Raw genomic sequence first — 19,133 nt, forward strand, 5'->3', positions numbered from 1 at the left:
GTTTTTCCTCTGACCAACTCTGGACGTGTTGCCTTTATTATTGTGTGGCTGGTCATCATTCTTCATTGTTTTTTCCATTTGACCCTCAAGGGAACCATTCTGTGTTTCTTAAACACACACACACACACACTCTTCTGTATTGTTTTTAACTGCTCTGGGAGCTAGCAGTGTATTATATAAGACCTTAATGAGATGCTGATTCTGGAAAGCCAATAGAGGTGAGGCCCATAAATGAAGACCAGTGAACTCCCCTGCTCATGCGGCCCTCTGACTCCACATTCAGGGCGTCTTGGAATTGTTACTGCAGAGCAGTGGAGGGGAGTTTACTCTTACCCACGGCTTCTCGGAATAATGCTGCGCTGCCTGCCAAGTCACTAAGAGGTTAACTCGAATCAGTGAGGGGGAAATAAGGACAATGTTTATTGTGCTCGAAGAGTCTACTCTGGTCTTTATTATGTTCTAACGTGTGCCTGACTTTTTTGCAGGAGACGGTCAAGCGCTGAAGAACCTGGGCAAATTGATGGTGCTGTACAAAAGTGTCGTTATGCCGTACGCCGTATACGCACGCAAGCGCAAGGGGCCCAGTGATGAGACTGATGTGCGACAGTACGCCAGCTTGGTCGGCCAGGAGTGCGCTGAAAGGATGCTGCTTTACCGCTCGTAAAAACAAACAGCTTTACACCACATTATCTCTCATGTTTAGGTAAATAAACGTAATGTGTGTAACTGAAAAATAAAAGCCTCAGTTACAGTCCAGTATTCTTACGAGAGGTAAAGAACCAGTTTTGGACTGTGTTTGCCGAGTGACTTATTTCTAGTTGAGGATTTGTATTTCCTTTTGTACATTCAGAGATTTTTCTTTTCTCTTCTTAAACCTCCTTTAGTGTGTGGAATTCCTTTAGGAAGAGCTTCGAAGGTAGTCTTTAAGAAAAATTAAACACACTTTAAGGAAAGAAATTAAGCGAGAAAAACTGTGTCAATCTGTTAACACTATCTCGTTGTTGTCCCTTAACCAAAACTAACCTAGCAACAATCCAGCTCAGAACCAGAGGAACGAGTTTGGCCATTTATTTACTGATCTAATGTAAATTAATGGAAGGGACAACAGCAAAGACGACGCTAAAACTACAGTCGGAGTTAGAGTTAACCACATTCATCAAAACCTTTTAGTGCATTTTAATGCATGGGCTGACTTGAACTGTATAGCCAATTCACATATCATTGCTCCACCTCATGGTTGATATACACAGAATTATTTGCACACATTTTATGAGCTTAAAACACCGTCTCATCCAGCTAGGGGGGAAATATATATGTTTATATTAATGCAGTAATTGTTATCACAAGTACAACCTTCATGTAAGTCTACACATGTTCCATTTAAAATGTATTTCTATGTTATGGGTACAACAGAAAAGATGTCAACGCTCAGGGCTTCTACACACAACATTATGACTGTGTTTCTACTCTGTCTTAAGTCCCACCATGCTTTGCTCCACACCAGTTTAAATTAGGTTTGCAGTCACAGACATCATTAGCCTTGTGCATTAGTCATGTCTCACTTGAATCTCTGTTGTGAGTTCAGTTTTATTTAATGATTTCAGCAGCACTCAGTTTTAGTCCTTCAGTTCTTTGCCTACATTAATCCGCTCTTTTTTGTGTGTGTTTGTATGTGCTTGTGTGTTTGTGTCTCCGTGTGTTCAGCCTCCTCAGTATTCTGCGCTACAGTTACTGTACGTTGATGTGAAAGGAGAAAGGTTTGGATGTACATGCACACTGTCAGCTGAAGATCTTGTTATTTTTGACAGATGTGGAGGAAGATGTTCACTTTTTTTATCACCGCAAACGTGTACAACTGTCACATTTACGTAGCTTTGTCTGCTTTTGTTTTATTATTGGTTAAACTAAATAAAGAGGCAGTATATTCTCTGATTGACTCTGGAGGTTTATAACGTATTAAAACATAATCTTTAAACCCACAGGAAGTGAGCTCAACCTAAGGCCAGTGTAACATGTCTCGTCCGTTTGGCGTGTTATTGTCCTCTGCCTTTGAAGAGTCAACAACAGCACAGTTCCCTGTAGAAAACGGCTGAATTGAGCTCAGATTGTTCCAGTGTCATCAACAAACAACTGGGATCTTAAAGGTCAATGTCTAAATGTTTTGTAACGACATTTTAAATATACAAGCTGAAATGATGTTGACAGAAGCTTAGAATCTTAATCCTATCTCTCTGTTAAAAAAACCTGGCTGTTGATTTGAGTGGTGTATGCAGGCTTTTGATGAGGTGGTTTTAGAGAGGTGGTTCCCAAAGTGGGGGTTGGGCCCACATCGTGGCATGGTGCAAAATGATTGGGAATTTTAAATTCACTGTCTTGTATTTTATTTTTTGTTCAGTTGAGCGACGGTGGAGCTCCAGGAAGGGTTTGAGAACCACTACCCTGCTACGGCACGGTTGGAAGAGCTGCAGAACACTTGGCCACACATGCGCACAAGCACGGTTAAGTACGTTTCCGTACATACAGCATGATGAACCGCAGCCTAATGCAGTCAATAAGTCCAGACATTGGTGAGGGCTGACTATAAAGACCAACACAAACAACAGGACAGTCATTCAGCCATGATGTTGGATATTCTCTTGGTGTCGCTGCTTTTACCACTGGGCTTCAGCTTGCTTGCCTTAGGGTTTATTTGAGTGCGGGCCAGCAGGTGGTAGCATCCATGCTTCAGCTAACAGATCAACTGGCCTTAGTGTGAATGCACCCTTAAACACAGTTAGAGATCAGCCATACATCTACAGAAATTAGCTTAGCGTAGATTGACAGGCTGCTTGTCCCAGAAAGAAAATCTAAAGCTGGCTGTAGGCCACGATTGATTCACTGCCGCTCTACTACATTAGACATGCATCCCTGTGCACACACTCAAACTCACACACACCTGGCACTGTCATGACCAGTTATTCTTGGTGCACCAACATCTGCCAGTCCTGTGTTTGACACTTTTCTGGCAAAAAGAGAACTCCCTTTTTACCATTTTGGCAGTTGAATACAAGCCCGTTATATTTGAAACAGTCAGCTTCAGACGTTGTGCGTCTCATTCATAAATCTTACATAAAAATATGATCTCTGCACTGACCATGCACTGCTGCCGTAGCGTGTTCAGCCAAAGGTCAGCATTTGAAGAATAAAGGAGAGTGTGCAGAAACAGAGTCTACTGTATGTTCATGTTAGACCAGAGTCACAGAGGTGATTTCACCAAGAGCTCTGTTTTAGATTGAAACACTGCCAACTGGAAGGGATTCTGTCACAGTGGGGAAAAAAAATAAAGAGAATTCCTGAAAGCTGAGAAAGAGGAGTATGACCCTGTATTAGGCGGATCGCCGAGTAGGCCTATCTGGCACTGGCCCAGGGCCCCGAGCCAGAGGCTGTGTGTAAAGTGATTGTTAACACAATGTCATAAAGTCAAAAGGAGCAAATAGACAAAACAACCACAGGGACATATGCTAAAAACAGACATCAAATGACAGCAGAACATAAAACAGCCATCAGTGACTCGTAAAAAGTGAACATAAAGATGTTCGTTCGTAGGAGGAAGTTAGAATTAAAGTGTAACACACAATTGATAACTATATTTAACCCTCCTATTATCCTTGGGGTCACATTCTATGTTTAACATCTCACAATTCACAAAGTACACATTGTTTTGTGCTTAATCTTTGGTGACTTTTCCTAATTAAGTGAGGGGAACTGGGTAAACTTAGATTTAACATCATAATATTTTTCTGATTTCCTGATTTGATGTTGTATACATGCATCAGTTTGACCCCAAACCGATTTAGCTCTATAAAACTTTTAAGAACATGTTCCATTGTTGTATAATCATTTTCACATTTGCTTTATTTTTTTTATAGATCACATTAAGGTCATCATAACACACACTTTGATATACTTTAGAGGGATTTCCTATGTTTAGGGCCCTAACCTAACACTGATAATTCTGATGTCACAAACAACTGTCAAACAAAACTATGGCATGACCAAAATATACTTTGACCGCAGAGGAGCAAAGGTGTTGGCATGTGAAGGTGTTTTGAGGGTTAAATGAATCTGGAATTAAATGACACGTTTTGCTACAACGATACAAACCAGGAGTTTACTTTCGTCTGTGGAAAGTTGAGGAACTTTGAGTCTCCATTCACTTACACGGCCCCTCAGCTCTCCCTTTCCACTCACTACTGTACACCACAAATGTATTGTGGCCAATAGAAATGCCACAGGAGCTGCAGAGGAAGGATGGGTTAGCGTGAAATACCACTGGAAGGAAAAGAAAAGCTGAAAATGTGGAAAATGGGACACTGCGACTAAGGCCCCCCGAGCTTGGAACATTTTCCAACAGTCCAATCCAACTTGTGGCATGTGGAATAATGTCAGGGAAATATGGAATAACATCCCATCCAGTTCAGTGACTGTAACTGTTACAGTATATCTGTCCTTAATGACAGGGTTCACGAGGGTCCTGGAAAGTATTGAAATTACATTGTTGAGCTTCCAAGGTTTGGAAACTCTACCTGTTCTGCAGTAAACCCCTGGGCATTCATACTATATAAATATTATGGTTATTATGGTTCATAATCTCACTGTGTGTATATATTTTTTTTCCGACTAGTGCTAAAAAACAAAAAAGTAAAAAAATACACATGTTCTGAAGTTCCATCAGTAGTAATGTTAGTTTTTTTATGTTTTGCTGCATACGATTCCGAATGGTTATGATGTCACAATAACCTTTTACATTTATAAATGATTTGCTTTTTACGCACATTTTTTAAAAAAATTGGCCAAGTTGCAAAACAAAATTATGTATGTGTTTTTAAATTAATTGAACAGTAGAAGTCCAGCAGGCTAATTCTAATGTGTAGAGTCTATACCAAAAATTCAGATTCATATATGAATCAATTTCCGTTTAAATCCAATGAAATTTCAAGAAGTTCCAAAAGAATATTCATGCAGTCAATATAATGTTGTAGCAACGAACAAATAAAAACAAAAATGCTTCATCTACCTAACCTGAACATCACTACTATTAGTCATCGACTAGCCCCCACTGACTCCGTCTGTAATTATGAATGAGCGAAGGCTCTATGTGTCACATGACACTGACTTCCTGTTTATAAAAATAAAACTTCATTTTGACCCACTGTCCTTCACTGAGCAGATCTTTGACAGGACGTACGGCTTTGTTCCCCTCTACCCAGGAACAGACTGTAAACACAGCCTCTGCCCACTGTGCTGTATGTAGAATGGGATCGTGTGTGTGTGTGCGTGTGTTTACCCTCCTTGGCCCTGGTGTGAGTGGGCTGTTTGTTTGCTTTGGCTCCTCATATGGACAGTGTGAATTTACAGTTTGTTTTCTTTATTCTTATAGGCTCATGCTTCTACCCACCATAGATTCCTCTTGTTTGCTCTGTTGTGATGTGGATGTGTGTTATTGGAACATGTTTGCACTGGCACCCACACAAGGCCCCCCGGACCAGCGGAAGCTCCCAGGCCAGAGGAAGTCCTGGCCTCCTTTGTTAACAAAGTCCCCCTAGATTAAACGTATCGCACCCTAAATGCAGGTCCTTTCTCCTGGGGATTATGTGAGGGACGGGGGGGGCACCCACTCCTACTGAGGCTCTGTCACCCAAATTCAACACACCAGGTCCAGACCGCTCCCTAAAGCCCTCACTAGGATACAGGAACATAAGGGCGAGCTTTGTGCCTCTGGAGACAATGCTAAAGTGATTAGCTGGAGTTGTTAAGGGACCATAGAAAATGCATTTTGACATGGGGCTTCAAGTTGGTCCAACTCACTGTTAGACATGGTGAAATTATGCACCAGCATCAGGTTGTTGTTGTGTATGTACATGTGTTATGTTGAGCCATTCTGAACTGGACTGCGGCAGAATAGTAAGAGAGGAAGCTGATTATGATTCCTGTGTCTTTTGATGAGGCCCTTATTGTTGTCATGCTGTAAACAGACCAAACAAGAAGCTAACGCTAACCCTAACCAATCAATCCACATATTTATCTTAGCGCTGTCAGAATTAATCTGATTAATATTTGTAATGCACTTTAATGCAAAAGCAGTATTGTGTGTACTGTACATCCATTAATTCCACCATCCATTCACCTTCCATTGCTCTAATACACAGTCAATTCACATGCTGTTATTTACACATACTGCTGGAAAGAGTTTTTGTTTCATAAAGCATCTTAGGCTCAAAATAACCTCTCTTTGGACCTGGAGTTGAAACCTAAACATGTATTTTAAGTAAAATCTCTCTCTGACAGGGTTAGGGTTAGTGTAAACGACATCATGTGTATGGAGTGAATTAAATGGAATGTATTGATATATAGTGCATATACTTTTCCCCAAATTTAAACATTAATATTTAAAATTAAATTAACATTTTTGATTCTGACTAATTTCACTAATGAATAAACACTATCACCAGGCTCATTTTGACAGGCAGAAGAATGAAAAACTCTATTAGTGAAAAGTTGCTTATGTTTTGTGCTTGTGCTTGTATGTTAAGTACATGTGCATGGTGTTTGTGGGTTTGGGGGAGGCGGACGGAGGGGAGGGGGCGTTGTTGTTTTGCTACTCGGAGGGAGGCCCACTGTGTTAGACTTTGAAAACCCCTGATCTAATTTAATTAATGATTATTCATTGTCCCATAAAAGGCCAAACTATATAAAATCCCATCACATGGAGGGGGTTTGGGAGGGGTGTGTGGGGACCCCACATATCCTCACTAGCATTAGAATACTAATGTGTCAGTGTGAATAGAGTGGGTGGTGGGGGCCGACCCACCTTTCTATATGAGCTCTTTCTTCTCCACCCATGTTCTCAGACTACACTGTGGAAACATCCAGCTTTCCGTCTCCCACTCGTTGTACTTTCTTCCTGATTTAGGAAATAAATTTCCAGAAAGTTCCAAACAGGTAAAGTCAATACAAAAAAAAAACAAAAAAACAAAAAAACGAAACCATCTTATATTTCTATCCTGCCAATTCCTGGCCTCTCCAGTGATTTCAGAGCTCTAAATCTCTTGCCTGTGAATACTGTTGTTGTTGTTGTGGTCCAGGGGAACTGTTGGCGTCATGGCGACACCCTGCTGTGTCTGGGTGAGGGGGGGGTCTAACCTTTGGAGGAGAAACTGAAAATATCTCTGTAATTAAGATTATAAAAATGCTGCTTTCATTCCAGTGGAAGGAGAGCAGCCGTGGCAGCAGTGCTGAGTCTGTTCGAGAGTTTTTTCCACACTGTGTCATTAGTGGCGTGTTTCATGACGGTGTGTTGCACAAGACACTGTAACGGAGCACTTCCTGTTCGTGCTTCCCACATTTAGGTATTTTTATAAATTTACTTTGGAAATTTCACCCAAACATATAGAGCATTTTCTATAATTGCCCGGACTGTAAAAGCATGTGGCGTGCAAGATTTGAGTCTCCAGCAGAGAAGTGGACCACACAGTCTGCTTCTCATTTTCCCAAATTTAACAAGCAAAACATCTTTTTCCATGTCATTTCACTCGGTGAGATTATGATATACTGAAAAGACAGTTTCCCACCAGAAATGTTTTTGTGAGTAAATTTAGAAAAATACTTTATTGGGAGTTTTTAATTGTAAGTGTGGCTAAAAGGGACTTTGTTGCTCCATATCAACATGTGACACTCATTTAGTGGCTGTATGTAGTTATTATTATATTTATGGATAAAATGAAAAAACATAAGGGCAAAAGTTCTTCTTCCACTAAATGCTTATAGAACAACTAAAACTATGGGTTAGGGTTAGTATATACTGTAAATAATACCTTAAACTTGGCATATGAAAACATATTTCACAAGCTATATAGAAAATAACCAGGAATTGAACAAAACGCTGAGCTATTCTTATTTTAAGGTTTGTACAAAAGATAAAAAACAAAAAGAAATTTGTACCGAAGAAAAATGTGGAGAATCAATTTCCACCAAAAACAGAAAATGGAACAAGAAAATACTGAAATGAAGTTTGAGAGTCAAGATTAATATGTTTTAAATCAGGAACTCCATGGACAAATACAAAGCAAGAATTTCATTTTTTTAACTAACTGTGAAAGGATATTTCACAATACTTATTATAAAACTATAATATAAAAACACACAAAACACGACCATAAATAAAACCTTTTGATTGGTCTAAAAATGCTCTTCAAACTCCTACAGACAACAGCAGCTGTGCTGCTTAGCAAACAAGTTTAAAATGGGCAGTTGCTTACTGGTACAATTTAAATTTAGTGAAATCATTTTGTAATAAAAACTAATATGATCTAATTATCCTGAACAAAAGTAGTTTGTTCAGAAATGCTGTGTTTCACATTCCTCGCTCTTTATAAAAGAAGTAAAAAGAAAGTGTGGCAGAAAAATGCAATTTTTCTTTTTTTACAGTTTTGTCCCAAGCTGTTTATAAATCATCAGCGGTCTGTTTGCAGAACAGTTTATTCTGCCCCCGAAGTGTTATCCAGCTGTACAGCATTGCCTCCCCTCCTGTTCTCCCCCGTCTCCCTCAGTGAATCAGAGAATCCTCCACACATGAGCAGTCATTCCCGATTAGCCACACATTTAAGAAATGTCAAAAATGTTTCACGCGCCTTGTCTCAGCTCTGCTGGTGCAGTCAGATGTCCGTACAACGCTGATAAAGGCGGAGTGCCGGGGAGCCGAGGAGGTTCAGAGGGGAGGCAGTGCATGCCAAGGGGCCACTGTTTGGTTTGGAGGACGAGACCTCCACCAGCTTCTGCTACACTTCAAATGTACGGCCGATGTCTGCCTCCTTTCTCTGGGAAATTTGATCACACCACTGAAATCAATCTATCAGTTCAGACAAGAAGCCCTCAAATCCTGCCTTGTAACTCCTGAGTCCTGATGGAAACCCATGTGCAAAAATGCAAGTTGCAAGGTGTTACCATCATTAAAACAAAATTCCCATCCTACCCTGCAGGAGGTGCTATAAACACAGTTGTAATGCACATTACTGTTTCAATCGCCTTAAACCTGTTTATTGGCATTCTGATACAGAAGCTACTTTATGTTTCCTGCTTTGGAATTAGCCGTCATGCTAATTCTTCTCAGCCTTGCCTCGCCTTTTTCAAGCTTTGACAGCAGCTCTATATTGTTTTATTGACATTATTGCCACCTACTGGTCCTATTAACATTAATACAAACACCCAGAAAGAAAGTAGAAAACACAAACATGGCGGAGCATCACTGCTAATGAATGTAGCACCAACGCTGAAAAGACTGAGAGGTTTATTTCTGTTCGATTTTTTTTTTTAGGAGACTTTGTTTACTTCACCTTGAAGACATGTTTGTTGTATTTTTATTACTTCAGTTCACAGTTAAACAGGGTGGAGTGAGGATGGCTGAGGAAAAGGTGAGCATGTGGAGCAAAGTCTACTTCTGCAAAGAATCTGGCAGAGGAATTTAGTTTGGAAAAACACTGCAGACCATTTTTTTCACAAATTACATTTGCTGTTTTACGACTATCTTTATGATGTTGTTTAGTTTAAGTGGCTCTGTGCTCATAGGAACCACAGTTATGATACAATTGCACTGCAAAAGCACTGCGTTGAGTTTATTTTATTCATATTTTATTTTCTATCAAATACGTGAGTGAAATAATGGTGTTAATGAAGTCGGCCCTTGAAACGAGTTGGAAAATAATGAAACGTGAGCGAGTGTGAGTTCAGGTAACAGCCAGGGCAACGATATAAACCACAATTGTATTAAATATTTTGGATGATGTGGTTGGACTCGAACAGTGTTTGCAGAGAGACAGAATTCACGTCTGGGTTTTGACTTTGCGGTCGCTACATGGCGCCCATAAATCGGACCAAATAAGGACCCCGCCAGAGATTGTGCTCACTCCAAAAACTGGAGCCTCCAAGCCTGTACCAAGATGGAGGGGGAGATTCACTGATCCCAGAAATCCCCTGTGGCATGCAGCTTGGTCCGTTCTCATCCAGCCACTGTGGACGCTGGATAAGGGCCCATCAGTGGCTCACAGAGCTGATCAGTCTCGCAGAACACAAACTGTTCCGTGGGTGTTGGACGTGCATGAGTGTGCAGGCTTAAAATCTTCTCTGCAGTTTTATTGCTGACTTGCAGATGCGTGATTGGAAATTCTCTGACTATTCCTTCATACCGGAACGCCGCCAACTTCAAATATGGCCTCGGTAAATAGAAAGATTTCACTATTCTCACTAAGCGTCCGTAAGTCCAGGTCACTGCAAAAACATAGACACCGTAAAGCAGCATGTCTCTCAGCAATGATTCAACAGACGCTTGCTAAGGTCAGCGAATGAGGCCACGGTGAAGAAAGTTGCTGGCAGACAGGATTTCTCAGAAAATATCCCCTCTACTGGTTAGCAAACCACACAGCCCTGCTTTGGCCAGAACACTGCTGAATGTGCAAGAAAAAAATAGGGGGCAGCAGAGGAAAAAAAAGAAGAAGACGAAGCTGCCACACAAATTAAATACAGATTGTGCATATATGATTTTAATGTCGCAGAAGAAAAAAGGAAAAGATGAAAAATGGAGAGAAATAAACATCATCGGCCTGGCTGGGCCTCTTGTTTCATTTGGCGAATTGAGCCTCAGCACCATTACAGTCATTACCCAGGAATCCAGAGTCAGGGAAAAGAAAACCAGACCTTTCCTTCCTCCTTTTCCTCCACTATTCCTCTCCTTCACTCACTTTCTGTAACCTTAAACATCATATACTTTTTTCCTTCCACTCTTGCTCTCACATGGTTTCACTTTTTTGTTGTCTTATTCCTTTTTTCCTTTGTAGTCTCTTACCACCGTCATCTCTTCTCCTGAGGCTCATGTCAACACAGTTTTCACTGAAACACCCTTGAAGGATGCGGTGTGTTGCTTAAAAAAAAAGAGAAACGTTTTAGCCGTTTTTGGGCTCAGAATAAATCCGATGTTGGTATGAACTTCAAATCCTTAAGTGCACTACTTTAAAAAAGCAGCAGAAGACTTTGGGTGAGTGTTTATAAGGTACTCTGGCAGGCAGTCCTGTAATATGAAGAATAATATAACAAAAACCTGATCTCCACTGCTGCAGGAAAGGAAGTGTTTTGGGTTCTGGTCACGTTATTAGTGTTATTCTTCATCAAATGGGTTTGTTTCTGGTGGGAATGTGGAACTTCAGAGTGAGCCCACGTTGGTCTGTGGCCTTGGGGTTTTACTGTTCAGTAAACAGAGCACGGAGGAAGATGGTCTCCACCGCACATGTAGAGAAACCAACTTCAGTTCATGAATCAAAAACGTGTGTTCAGGAAAGCTGTCCAAACCTGATGCCAGCTTTACCACCGACTGCTGCAGCTACGAGTTTGGAGGACGGATGATGTCGGGGTGTGGGTATGGTGCAAAGTTGAAAAGTGATTTAAGGCTGAAAATTCTCTTTTTTGGCCCTAGGACTGGAAAATAAGAAAAGAAAACCCAGTTGGATTAAAGATTCAATGCAGAAATAGTCGCGCATTACCTGAATTATTTCTGTTTCAAACTCTGGAAACAGGTTGTTGCAGAGGAAGTTACCGTCACTAACTAAACATCACAAACACTCTAAAATGGAATCCTGCCTCTCCAGAGGCCATCAATTTCAATAAATTCAAATTCAAACTCACTCTTGCTCACAGGGAGAGACACGTTTATTATCCTTTCAGGATAACAGCCAATGTGACTCTTCCAAGATACATTTTCTTTCCGTCTTTCTTTCCACTGTCGAGCGTGTGCGTTTGTGTGTGAGAGTGAGAGAAAGAGAGAAGCTGCACATTCAAATTATCTCATCTCCTTACAAAGAGCCTCCACTTTCCCTCCTCTAGATTTTCTCTTAATCCACATGTGGTTCTTTTATGGATTTATCACGAGCCACACAGTGGAAATGTGGTGAGTGGTGTTGCCTTACAGCAAGGGTTTAAAGCTTATTGGTTCCGGGTTTAACTGAAGTAAAAAAAAAGATAAAAATGATCAAAATTATATATTATATAATAAATATATAATTATATATTATTTAGTTAGGGTTAGTGGACAATAAACAAAAGAGTAGAATGGTTCAGTCAGGGTGGGATGGGTGGAGACGAGCGTCAGGGTTGATTTATGACAGAATAGCAGCAACTTTAAAAGAGAAGATTCATAAGACAGTAGTGAGATCTGCTATGATGTATGGTTCAGAGACAGTGGCTCTGTCTGATGAACAAAAGGCTGAGTTGGAGGGGTCAGGGATAAAGATGCTGAGATCTTCATAGGAGTGACCAGGATGGACAGGACTAGGAGTGAGCAGATCAGACTATTCAGACTATAATCTACAGGCTGGGATTCTGGGGTATAATCCTGTAGAAACAAGAACTGAGGGGGGATTTATTGCCAGAGTAAAATATAAATTAAAGTTGATTTTTTTTTTTTTAGTAGGGAATTTTAATAATGTATCCGACCACAATTCAAACAAGAAAATCCACTGTTCCATTTTCCAGTGTTGGGAAAACCACTGTGAAACATTATACTCACTGTGGAACAATAAACCACTTACAATGAACTTACAATTACAGGAAATCTTTGTAATTAAATGAACTACACTGCAGAAACAACAACACTTTTACCATTTGAGACAATATCAAGAGTTTATCTTATGAACTTATCACAATGGCTAAAGTCTGTGAAGAGCCGTTTTAACAACGCTGTACTGTACATGTCAGTAGATTACTCTACTTCTAGGTGTGTGGTAAAGGCATACATACATATGCTAGGCTGGAAGCCTAATGTAACATATATCATGCTTATGATAATATGTAATTTTAATGTCTACAGAGGTTCAGCCTGTGCAGTTCTTGTTTTTAAATCATTTTTATCTGGCTCTTGGAAATGCTGTGAACGAGTTGTGGCTCTCAATTTGGCAAACAAAAAAGCTCCATCCATCCATCCATCCATCTTCAACCGCTTATCCGGGGCCGGGTCGCGGGGGCAACAGTCTGAGCAGGGACACCCAGACTTCCCTCTCCCTCGACACTTCCTCTAGCTCTTCTGGGGGGACCCCAAGGCGTTCCCAGGCCAGCCGAGCGACGTAGTCACAAACAACAAAAAAGCTGACCACCCAAAAATGCCAGGCAAATCAAAGCACACATATTTCTCTCTGATTCTTGGCTGAGTTCTTGGTGATGTAGGTTTTGCATGCAGCTACTCAACTGTGGAAAAACATGCCACAGAGCTCCTGCTCCAGTGCTAATGCTAATGCCACGGGTTTTACAGTTTTGACACAGCAGTGGGTCTGATAACTGAAGACTTAAGTACCAGCAAGGATTAGCACCTTGCTAGGCTTCCTAGTCACATGGTCTGTCATTTTCCTCAGTCCTCTAATGGTTATATTTCTGACAAACATTACTGTATGTGGAGCAGTCAGTCCAGCTATAGATATTATTAGAAATTCCATATCAGTCACATATGCAGCATCATCCGTGACATCAGTAGTCTCTCCAATCTGATCATTCATGATCATACATGCTCTGTGGACAAGTAAATCACATTACTGCAGCATTGTAAAAAGAATACATTTATTTGGTCCTAATAAAAATTGAACAGACGTTCGAGTGTTTCTCACAGGGACCCAGCAGCTAAAGGGTTGCGTTAGAACTTCTTCTGTTCTCTTGATTGTTTGACAGAGATGATTTCTTTCAGGGCATAACGTGAGTGGAGTCTGAAAAAACACAAACATTTCTGTTTTTCTTTTTCTTACAAACAATTTCAGGGTCTTATATTGTTTATTTTTGTTTACTGTTGCATTGTTTTTGTCTTTGTTGAACTTATTAGCGAGCTACGCTGTGTCCCTCCATGATGTCACACTAGTTGAATAGATGACAGCTACTGCCATCTGGTCCACACGCCCTGTGCTGGAAGTAAAAGTCACATTGGGATTTACAGGTATAAACCTGTCCAGGACTACACTTTAGTCCAGCCTCCATAATTAAATAGTATACTTTGATTTTCACGATATTGGTATCTTGCACGATATATTTGAATATTAACTTGTACTCCTACTCGAACATATTTGCTGATCCAGTTGTTAGGGCTGTCTGTTCCCTCTTCCTGCCTTGTCTGCTGGCTGTAGTTAATCAGTGTGATCACATTCACCTGTGTCTCTGTCATTAGTCTCACTCATGTCACCTGGTGCCCTGGGTATAGTGTATATACCTCTCTCCCAGTTTGTCTGTGTGCAGGTTGTGGTTAGAGTCCATGGTTTGAAGATGGCAATGCCTTGAAGTTTAAGCCTTGTTCCTGTGATCAAGTGAGTTTTTGTAAATTTGCACTTTGGTAATAAAAGTCTCCCTTGTGCTGCATTTAGGTCCTGCCTGCTTTCTGCCATGTTGTCATGTAACACCAGCAGCCTGAAACTCACACAGTTTTCACTAGAAACAACTTCAGCCAGTGTTAGATGTTGTTCTACTGGAGTACAATGTTGTGGCATTACACCTAACCAGGACACTTCATCAAAACTTTTAACAATGGCCAGAAATGACCAAATATGTTTTCACTAAATGATCTAGTGAATTAATATGATTCTAGATAAAAAAAAACTAGAATATTTAAGGAATTTATTGATTTTTTTTTTTCTTTGTGCTATTTTTAAAGTACTCAGACTCATGGCTTCACTAATCAAGTTCCTGTCTCCAGAATCTTCTTTTTCTAACACCCCAAAAAGAAGTGGCATCAGCATTAACCTCCTTACACTGCCACCTTCCCCTGTGAGCAGATTTAACATGGTGCTTTCTGCCTTTTCAGAGTCTGGGGGACAGAGGACAAACAGAAAGAGACACTATTCATGACTGGACAAGGTGAAGTCTCTGAGCCCTGTGCCCACACTGTCTTCTCCCCACCTCCCCTGCTGTTGGACTGACTAGTCACAAGAGTGAGAGGCTGATGCTTTTGTCAGTCCTATTAATGAATGCTAGGCCAGACTGAATGATGTTTAATGTGTGTGGTTTTGGCGGGGAGGGTGTAGCTGGAGTGGGCGTGAGCAGCATGGCGTGGGGTGATGGGTGTTGTCGGTCAAATCAGGGGCTGACAGACAGGCGGCCTGTGGGAAAGGCTGACAGAGGCCATCCGGGGCCTTCATGGGCTAACATGGGGCCTTTTATGGATTTATCAAACTGCTGATCCCCTTCTCCCGGTTCACAGGAAATGTTTTGACAGATGAATGGAGAGATCATGTCAATGACCAGGATGGGGACAGAGACAAGAGTAAGGGGTGGTGGTGGTGGTGGTGGGGGGTGGGGGGGGAGGTCATGTGGCGAGGAGGCATGACTGTTGTGAATTATTGTTGGTCTAAGCGGAGTTCTGTTATAAATATAAATCTTTGTTATCCATCACAACTATTCACTCATATCAACCCACTTTAGTTTTTTTTTTTAGTTTAGTTTTCAGAAACAAAAAGACATTTTGATTAGTACAAGGACTTGGCTCACTGTTATAGACTGATAGATTAGTTATATTTTGATTTGTTATCCCTACAACTGTGGTTTGTAAACTCTAGGCCAGTTCATGTACCCGGTCTTAGCTTAACATCTGGAAGTGACTACTTGTTAAGACTAGTTCTGGTGACTAGTTATAACTTCATATTTAAGCATTTTAGTTACAGTGATATCGTTTTCTTCTCTTTAGACTCACTGACGTGATGAACATTTCTTCTCCTGGAACGTGTCAAATATCTGTAGTACTGCAGACTGAACCTCAGCCTGGAGTTAAACTGGGTGAGTCAGCCTCAATCCCTAAAGCAGCCAATTTTTCTTTCACTTTGTTTTGCCAGCAGCTAAGTATGGTATTGGTAAACAGATCATGTAACAATGCAGCAGTGAAACAAGCTGTTGCAGACAGATTGGCTTGATAATAACAAGGGTGGCTAAAGTTAGCAAGAGCGAGGCAGAGGTTTGTGCAGAAAATCAATGGGAGTTTGAGGCACTTCACTACAGTATGTCTTGTGAGAAATGATGAGGCTACATGTGGTGAACTTTGTCAAGTGAGGCCTGTCATTTGTCTGATTTAAGAATCTGTAAATACATCAGGTATACAGATCCTAATCACCACCTGTCCAGCTGGTTCACTCTTGTGGAGATGTATATTCTCCAATGTCATTCTTTACATCCAAACTCTCCTTTTTTATCAGTCTTCCATGTGGGAGTTCAACAAAACACATCTCACTTTAAGACAGTTATATGAGAGGATAACATAAAAAGGTTGGAATGTATCTTAACATCAGTCCCTTTTTCGAAGCGTTAGGGGTTAAACACGTTGATATGAAGCTAACCTATGACCTCTATAACGGGGCTTTAAGGCCAGTGAAAGTGATTCGCTGTGGTCCTTTTCCCTCTAGGTTGGCTTAGTCCATGCTGTCTGGATTCAAAGGCCAAGGCCCTTGTACTCTGCGTCTGGGTGTCTGGGTTTGGACGTCCAACTCTGTCCAGGATGGCTTATTTATGACCTGAGCTGCGTCTGGTCCAGCAGCCAGAGAGACAGAGAGAAAAAAGGGGAGAATCCGGCGCATCACTACCATGGTGCATTCCAACACACACACACACACACACACACACAAAAGATCTAACTTACACACATGCACAGTGAAGATAAGGTGATGGGAATAACTCCCATGATCTTATATCAGAGACTGAGTGCTGGGCTGGAGTCTGCCTTTCCCGGTGTCCCTTTCTTAATAATCAAAATGAGCTCTAATGAATTTTGAATATAAATAAATAAAAATATAAATAAAACTAATTCAAAGTTACATCTCAATCATAATGATTTTTCCAACCTATTAAAAAAAGTGGAATATTATTGGACAAAAGACAAAGTACTTCTGGGTCATGCCACCATTTCAACTTATTATTCATTTTAATATGTTTACAAACTAATGATGGTGATAGATTTGCAGTTTTGCCTGTAGAGTTATTCCCATGTTTGTTTTATATAACCCTGTGCTTCCCAACCATCTCTTCTTAATGATGTACCAGACCTTCTAATCAAAGACAGATCTGGACTACAGGCAAACCAAATGTGACGCCAAGGTCTGTGATTTGTACAGAATTAGATCCAATATACAGTATGTATCATGGTTGGGGCCAAAATCAGCTTGATGTCTTTGAATGTAGATTAATGCATCATAATTTAAATCCACCTTAGAGACTGGAGCATATTTCCTGATTATCTACTAGTAAAATGTGTACTAGACAGTATGCACATGTGCAGTTCCAGCGACCTGATACTCCAGTTTCCTGCTCCATGTCCTCACTGTGGTTTGGGTGGAGTTTGCACCTACACACTGCACCTCACCCTATTAGTCACAGCGCTGTCTCCTCTATAACACTGCCTTCCGGTTGACTGATGTTTATGAAGAACCAACCCTGAGTATAAACAAATACAAATACTCATCCTTTTACCGCATCATTTTTCCAACAATATCAGGACAAGCCTACTCTGACTTTGACTGAACTGTGACCTGTCAGTAACAAACACTGAAAATATTTCTCCTTCCTCTTGTTAAATAACACTTCATGTTGATTATAGTTTTTATTGCATTAGGAAGTGAATCAATGTTTTCGGAAATGGAATTTGTAGAATTGTCCGTCAAAAAACCATAATACATCACAACACTACCATTTGCATGTGTTTGGTATAAAGTCTGAGACGTTCCAGTGCAGCGTTCGAGCCTTTGGGCTCTCTGTTATGAGAGAAAATACTCTGTAGATGCTCCACAGATTTCTCTCAGTTGTTTTGAGTTTTCAGGCTCATGTGTCCAAGTCTTGCTTCTCCTTGTGTTGACCTCCAGAGGCCTCTTTGTAGTCAGTTTGGATTAGAGAGGCTACAGCTCCAGAACTGCTGCTCTTACGCACTCTGTGTCTCTCTCCACCCTGCTGTCTTTTCACCCTTTCCCCTCATCATCCATCGTACATCATTGCTCAGACAACTCTCTGTCAGTGAACTCTTATTTGCCTCATGGCTTGAGTATGGACATTGCTTTTTTAGTAGTTTCAAAAACAACGTGCTGCTGAATCTGTGGCTCGAGTTGTTTTTTTTCTGTTTAGTGTACGTGTATAACGACGGGCTAGGTAAGTGAGCACTCTGCTGACCCCCCCTCCCTCCCCGTCTTTTTACATTTGCTCTTCCTTTTTTGTGGTTAAATGCTGCGGAAAATTGGACGGCCTGGCAAAGCAGAGGTTGATGTTTTCCCTGAAGCAGAGTGCGGATGGAGCACATTCCAGAGGAAAGCTGTGTAAATCCCTCCATTGATTTGGTGCGAAACCCTCCTGACCTCTGGAATACATTAGCAGATTAGCCATGGAGTCCATGTGCACACAGTTCTTTTAGCTCAGCTGTCGGCCTATTCAGTCCCCACACTAACAGCGCTCTGGCCGTGGTCACCCAAACACCGATCCCGGATACCGGGGGCGGATGGGCCGAGGCACACTGTTTTCCTTTTCAAAAACCAATTACGACTCTGTGTGTCTACGTGTACACCTGTGGCTCACTTTGGCATTTAAACACTGCAAATTCTACAGAGGAGTGCTACTTTTCTTTTACCTTGAAAACCCCCTACAGCTGGAAAAAAATGCAAAGAACGACAAGTGTCTGTGATCAATTCGACAGATTCAGGCCATATTTTATTTTGATACCACTGATAAAAGGGATGTTTTATCTTCGGTAAATCGAGTTTGATGTGTGGTTAACCGTATCTGCATCATTGCTGCTTTAATAACTGCAATGTGTGAGTGTGTTTGGCATCAAGGGAGAGTGGGCCGGGGGGCTGGGGGGTGGGGTTCTGTGGTAAGCGTTTGGTCAGTCTTTACTCCTTAGTTAAAGGGTCTAAGATCAGTCCCTTTACCTTGAACCACTTTTCTCATTTTCCCCTGAACTAACACTGCATTTTGATGTAAAAACACACAGAGCTGTGGACTGAACAACAGACTGTGACCTGGTAATTGTGCTTGTGTGTGTTTATCTGCGTGAGTCTTGTCTGAGGTGAGGGGTGGTGGCCTGGGTCAGGCGAACATGAACATCATGGTCACTGGCT

The 19,133-nt window shown here is 41.1% G+C and overlaps 1 protein-coding gene and 1 long non-coding RNA gene across 7 annotated transcripts in view; both read left to right on the forward strand.

Moving 5' to 3' along the window:
* Window positions 1-11,903, forward strand: part of ate1 (arginyltransferase 1) — a 54,708-nt gene extending 42,805 nt beyond the window's left edge. For 3 of the 6 annotated variants that reach the window (XM_025061177.1, XM_025061174.1, XM_025061175.1), the window contains one exon: window positions 486-1,933. In XM_025061177.1, the coding sequence (XP_024916945.1) occupies window positions 486-664 (179 nt within the window). In that variant the 3' untranslated portion in view covers window positions 665-1,933. Of the gene's footprint in view, window positions 1-485; window positions 1,934-1,982 lie in introns of those variants that run through there. The other 3 variants (XR_003051392.1, XM_025061176.1, XM_008322298.3) reach the window with 3 other exon arrangements.
* Window positions 11,904-13,199: 1,296 nt separating this feature from the next.
* Window positions 13,200-17,476, forward strand: LOC103387589 (uncharacterized). Its single transcript, XR_522441.2, has 4 exons — window positions 13,200-14,360; window positions 14,855-14,907; window positions 15,734-15,822; window positions 16,443-17,476. It is a non-coding gene; the product is annotated as an uncharacterized LOC103387589 (long non-coding RNA).
* Window positions 17,477-19,133: the final 1,657 nt, after the last annotated feature.

This window comes from Cynoglossus semilaevis, chromosome 12 (genome assembly GCF_000523025.1).
Source record: "Cynoglossus semilaevis isolate Cse_v1.0 chromosome 12, Cse_v1.0, whole genome shotgun sequence".
Classification (NCBI taxonomy): Eukaryota; Metazoa; Chordata; class Actinopteri; order Pleuronectiformes; family Cynoglossidae; genus Cynoglossus; species Cynoglossus semilaevis.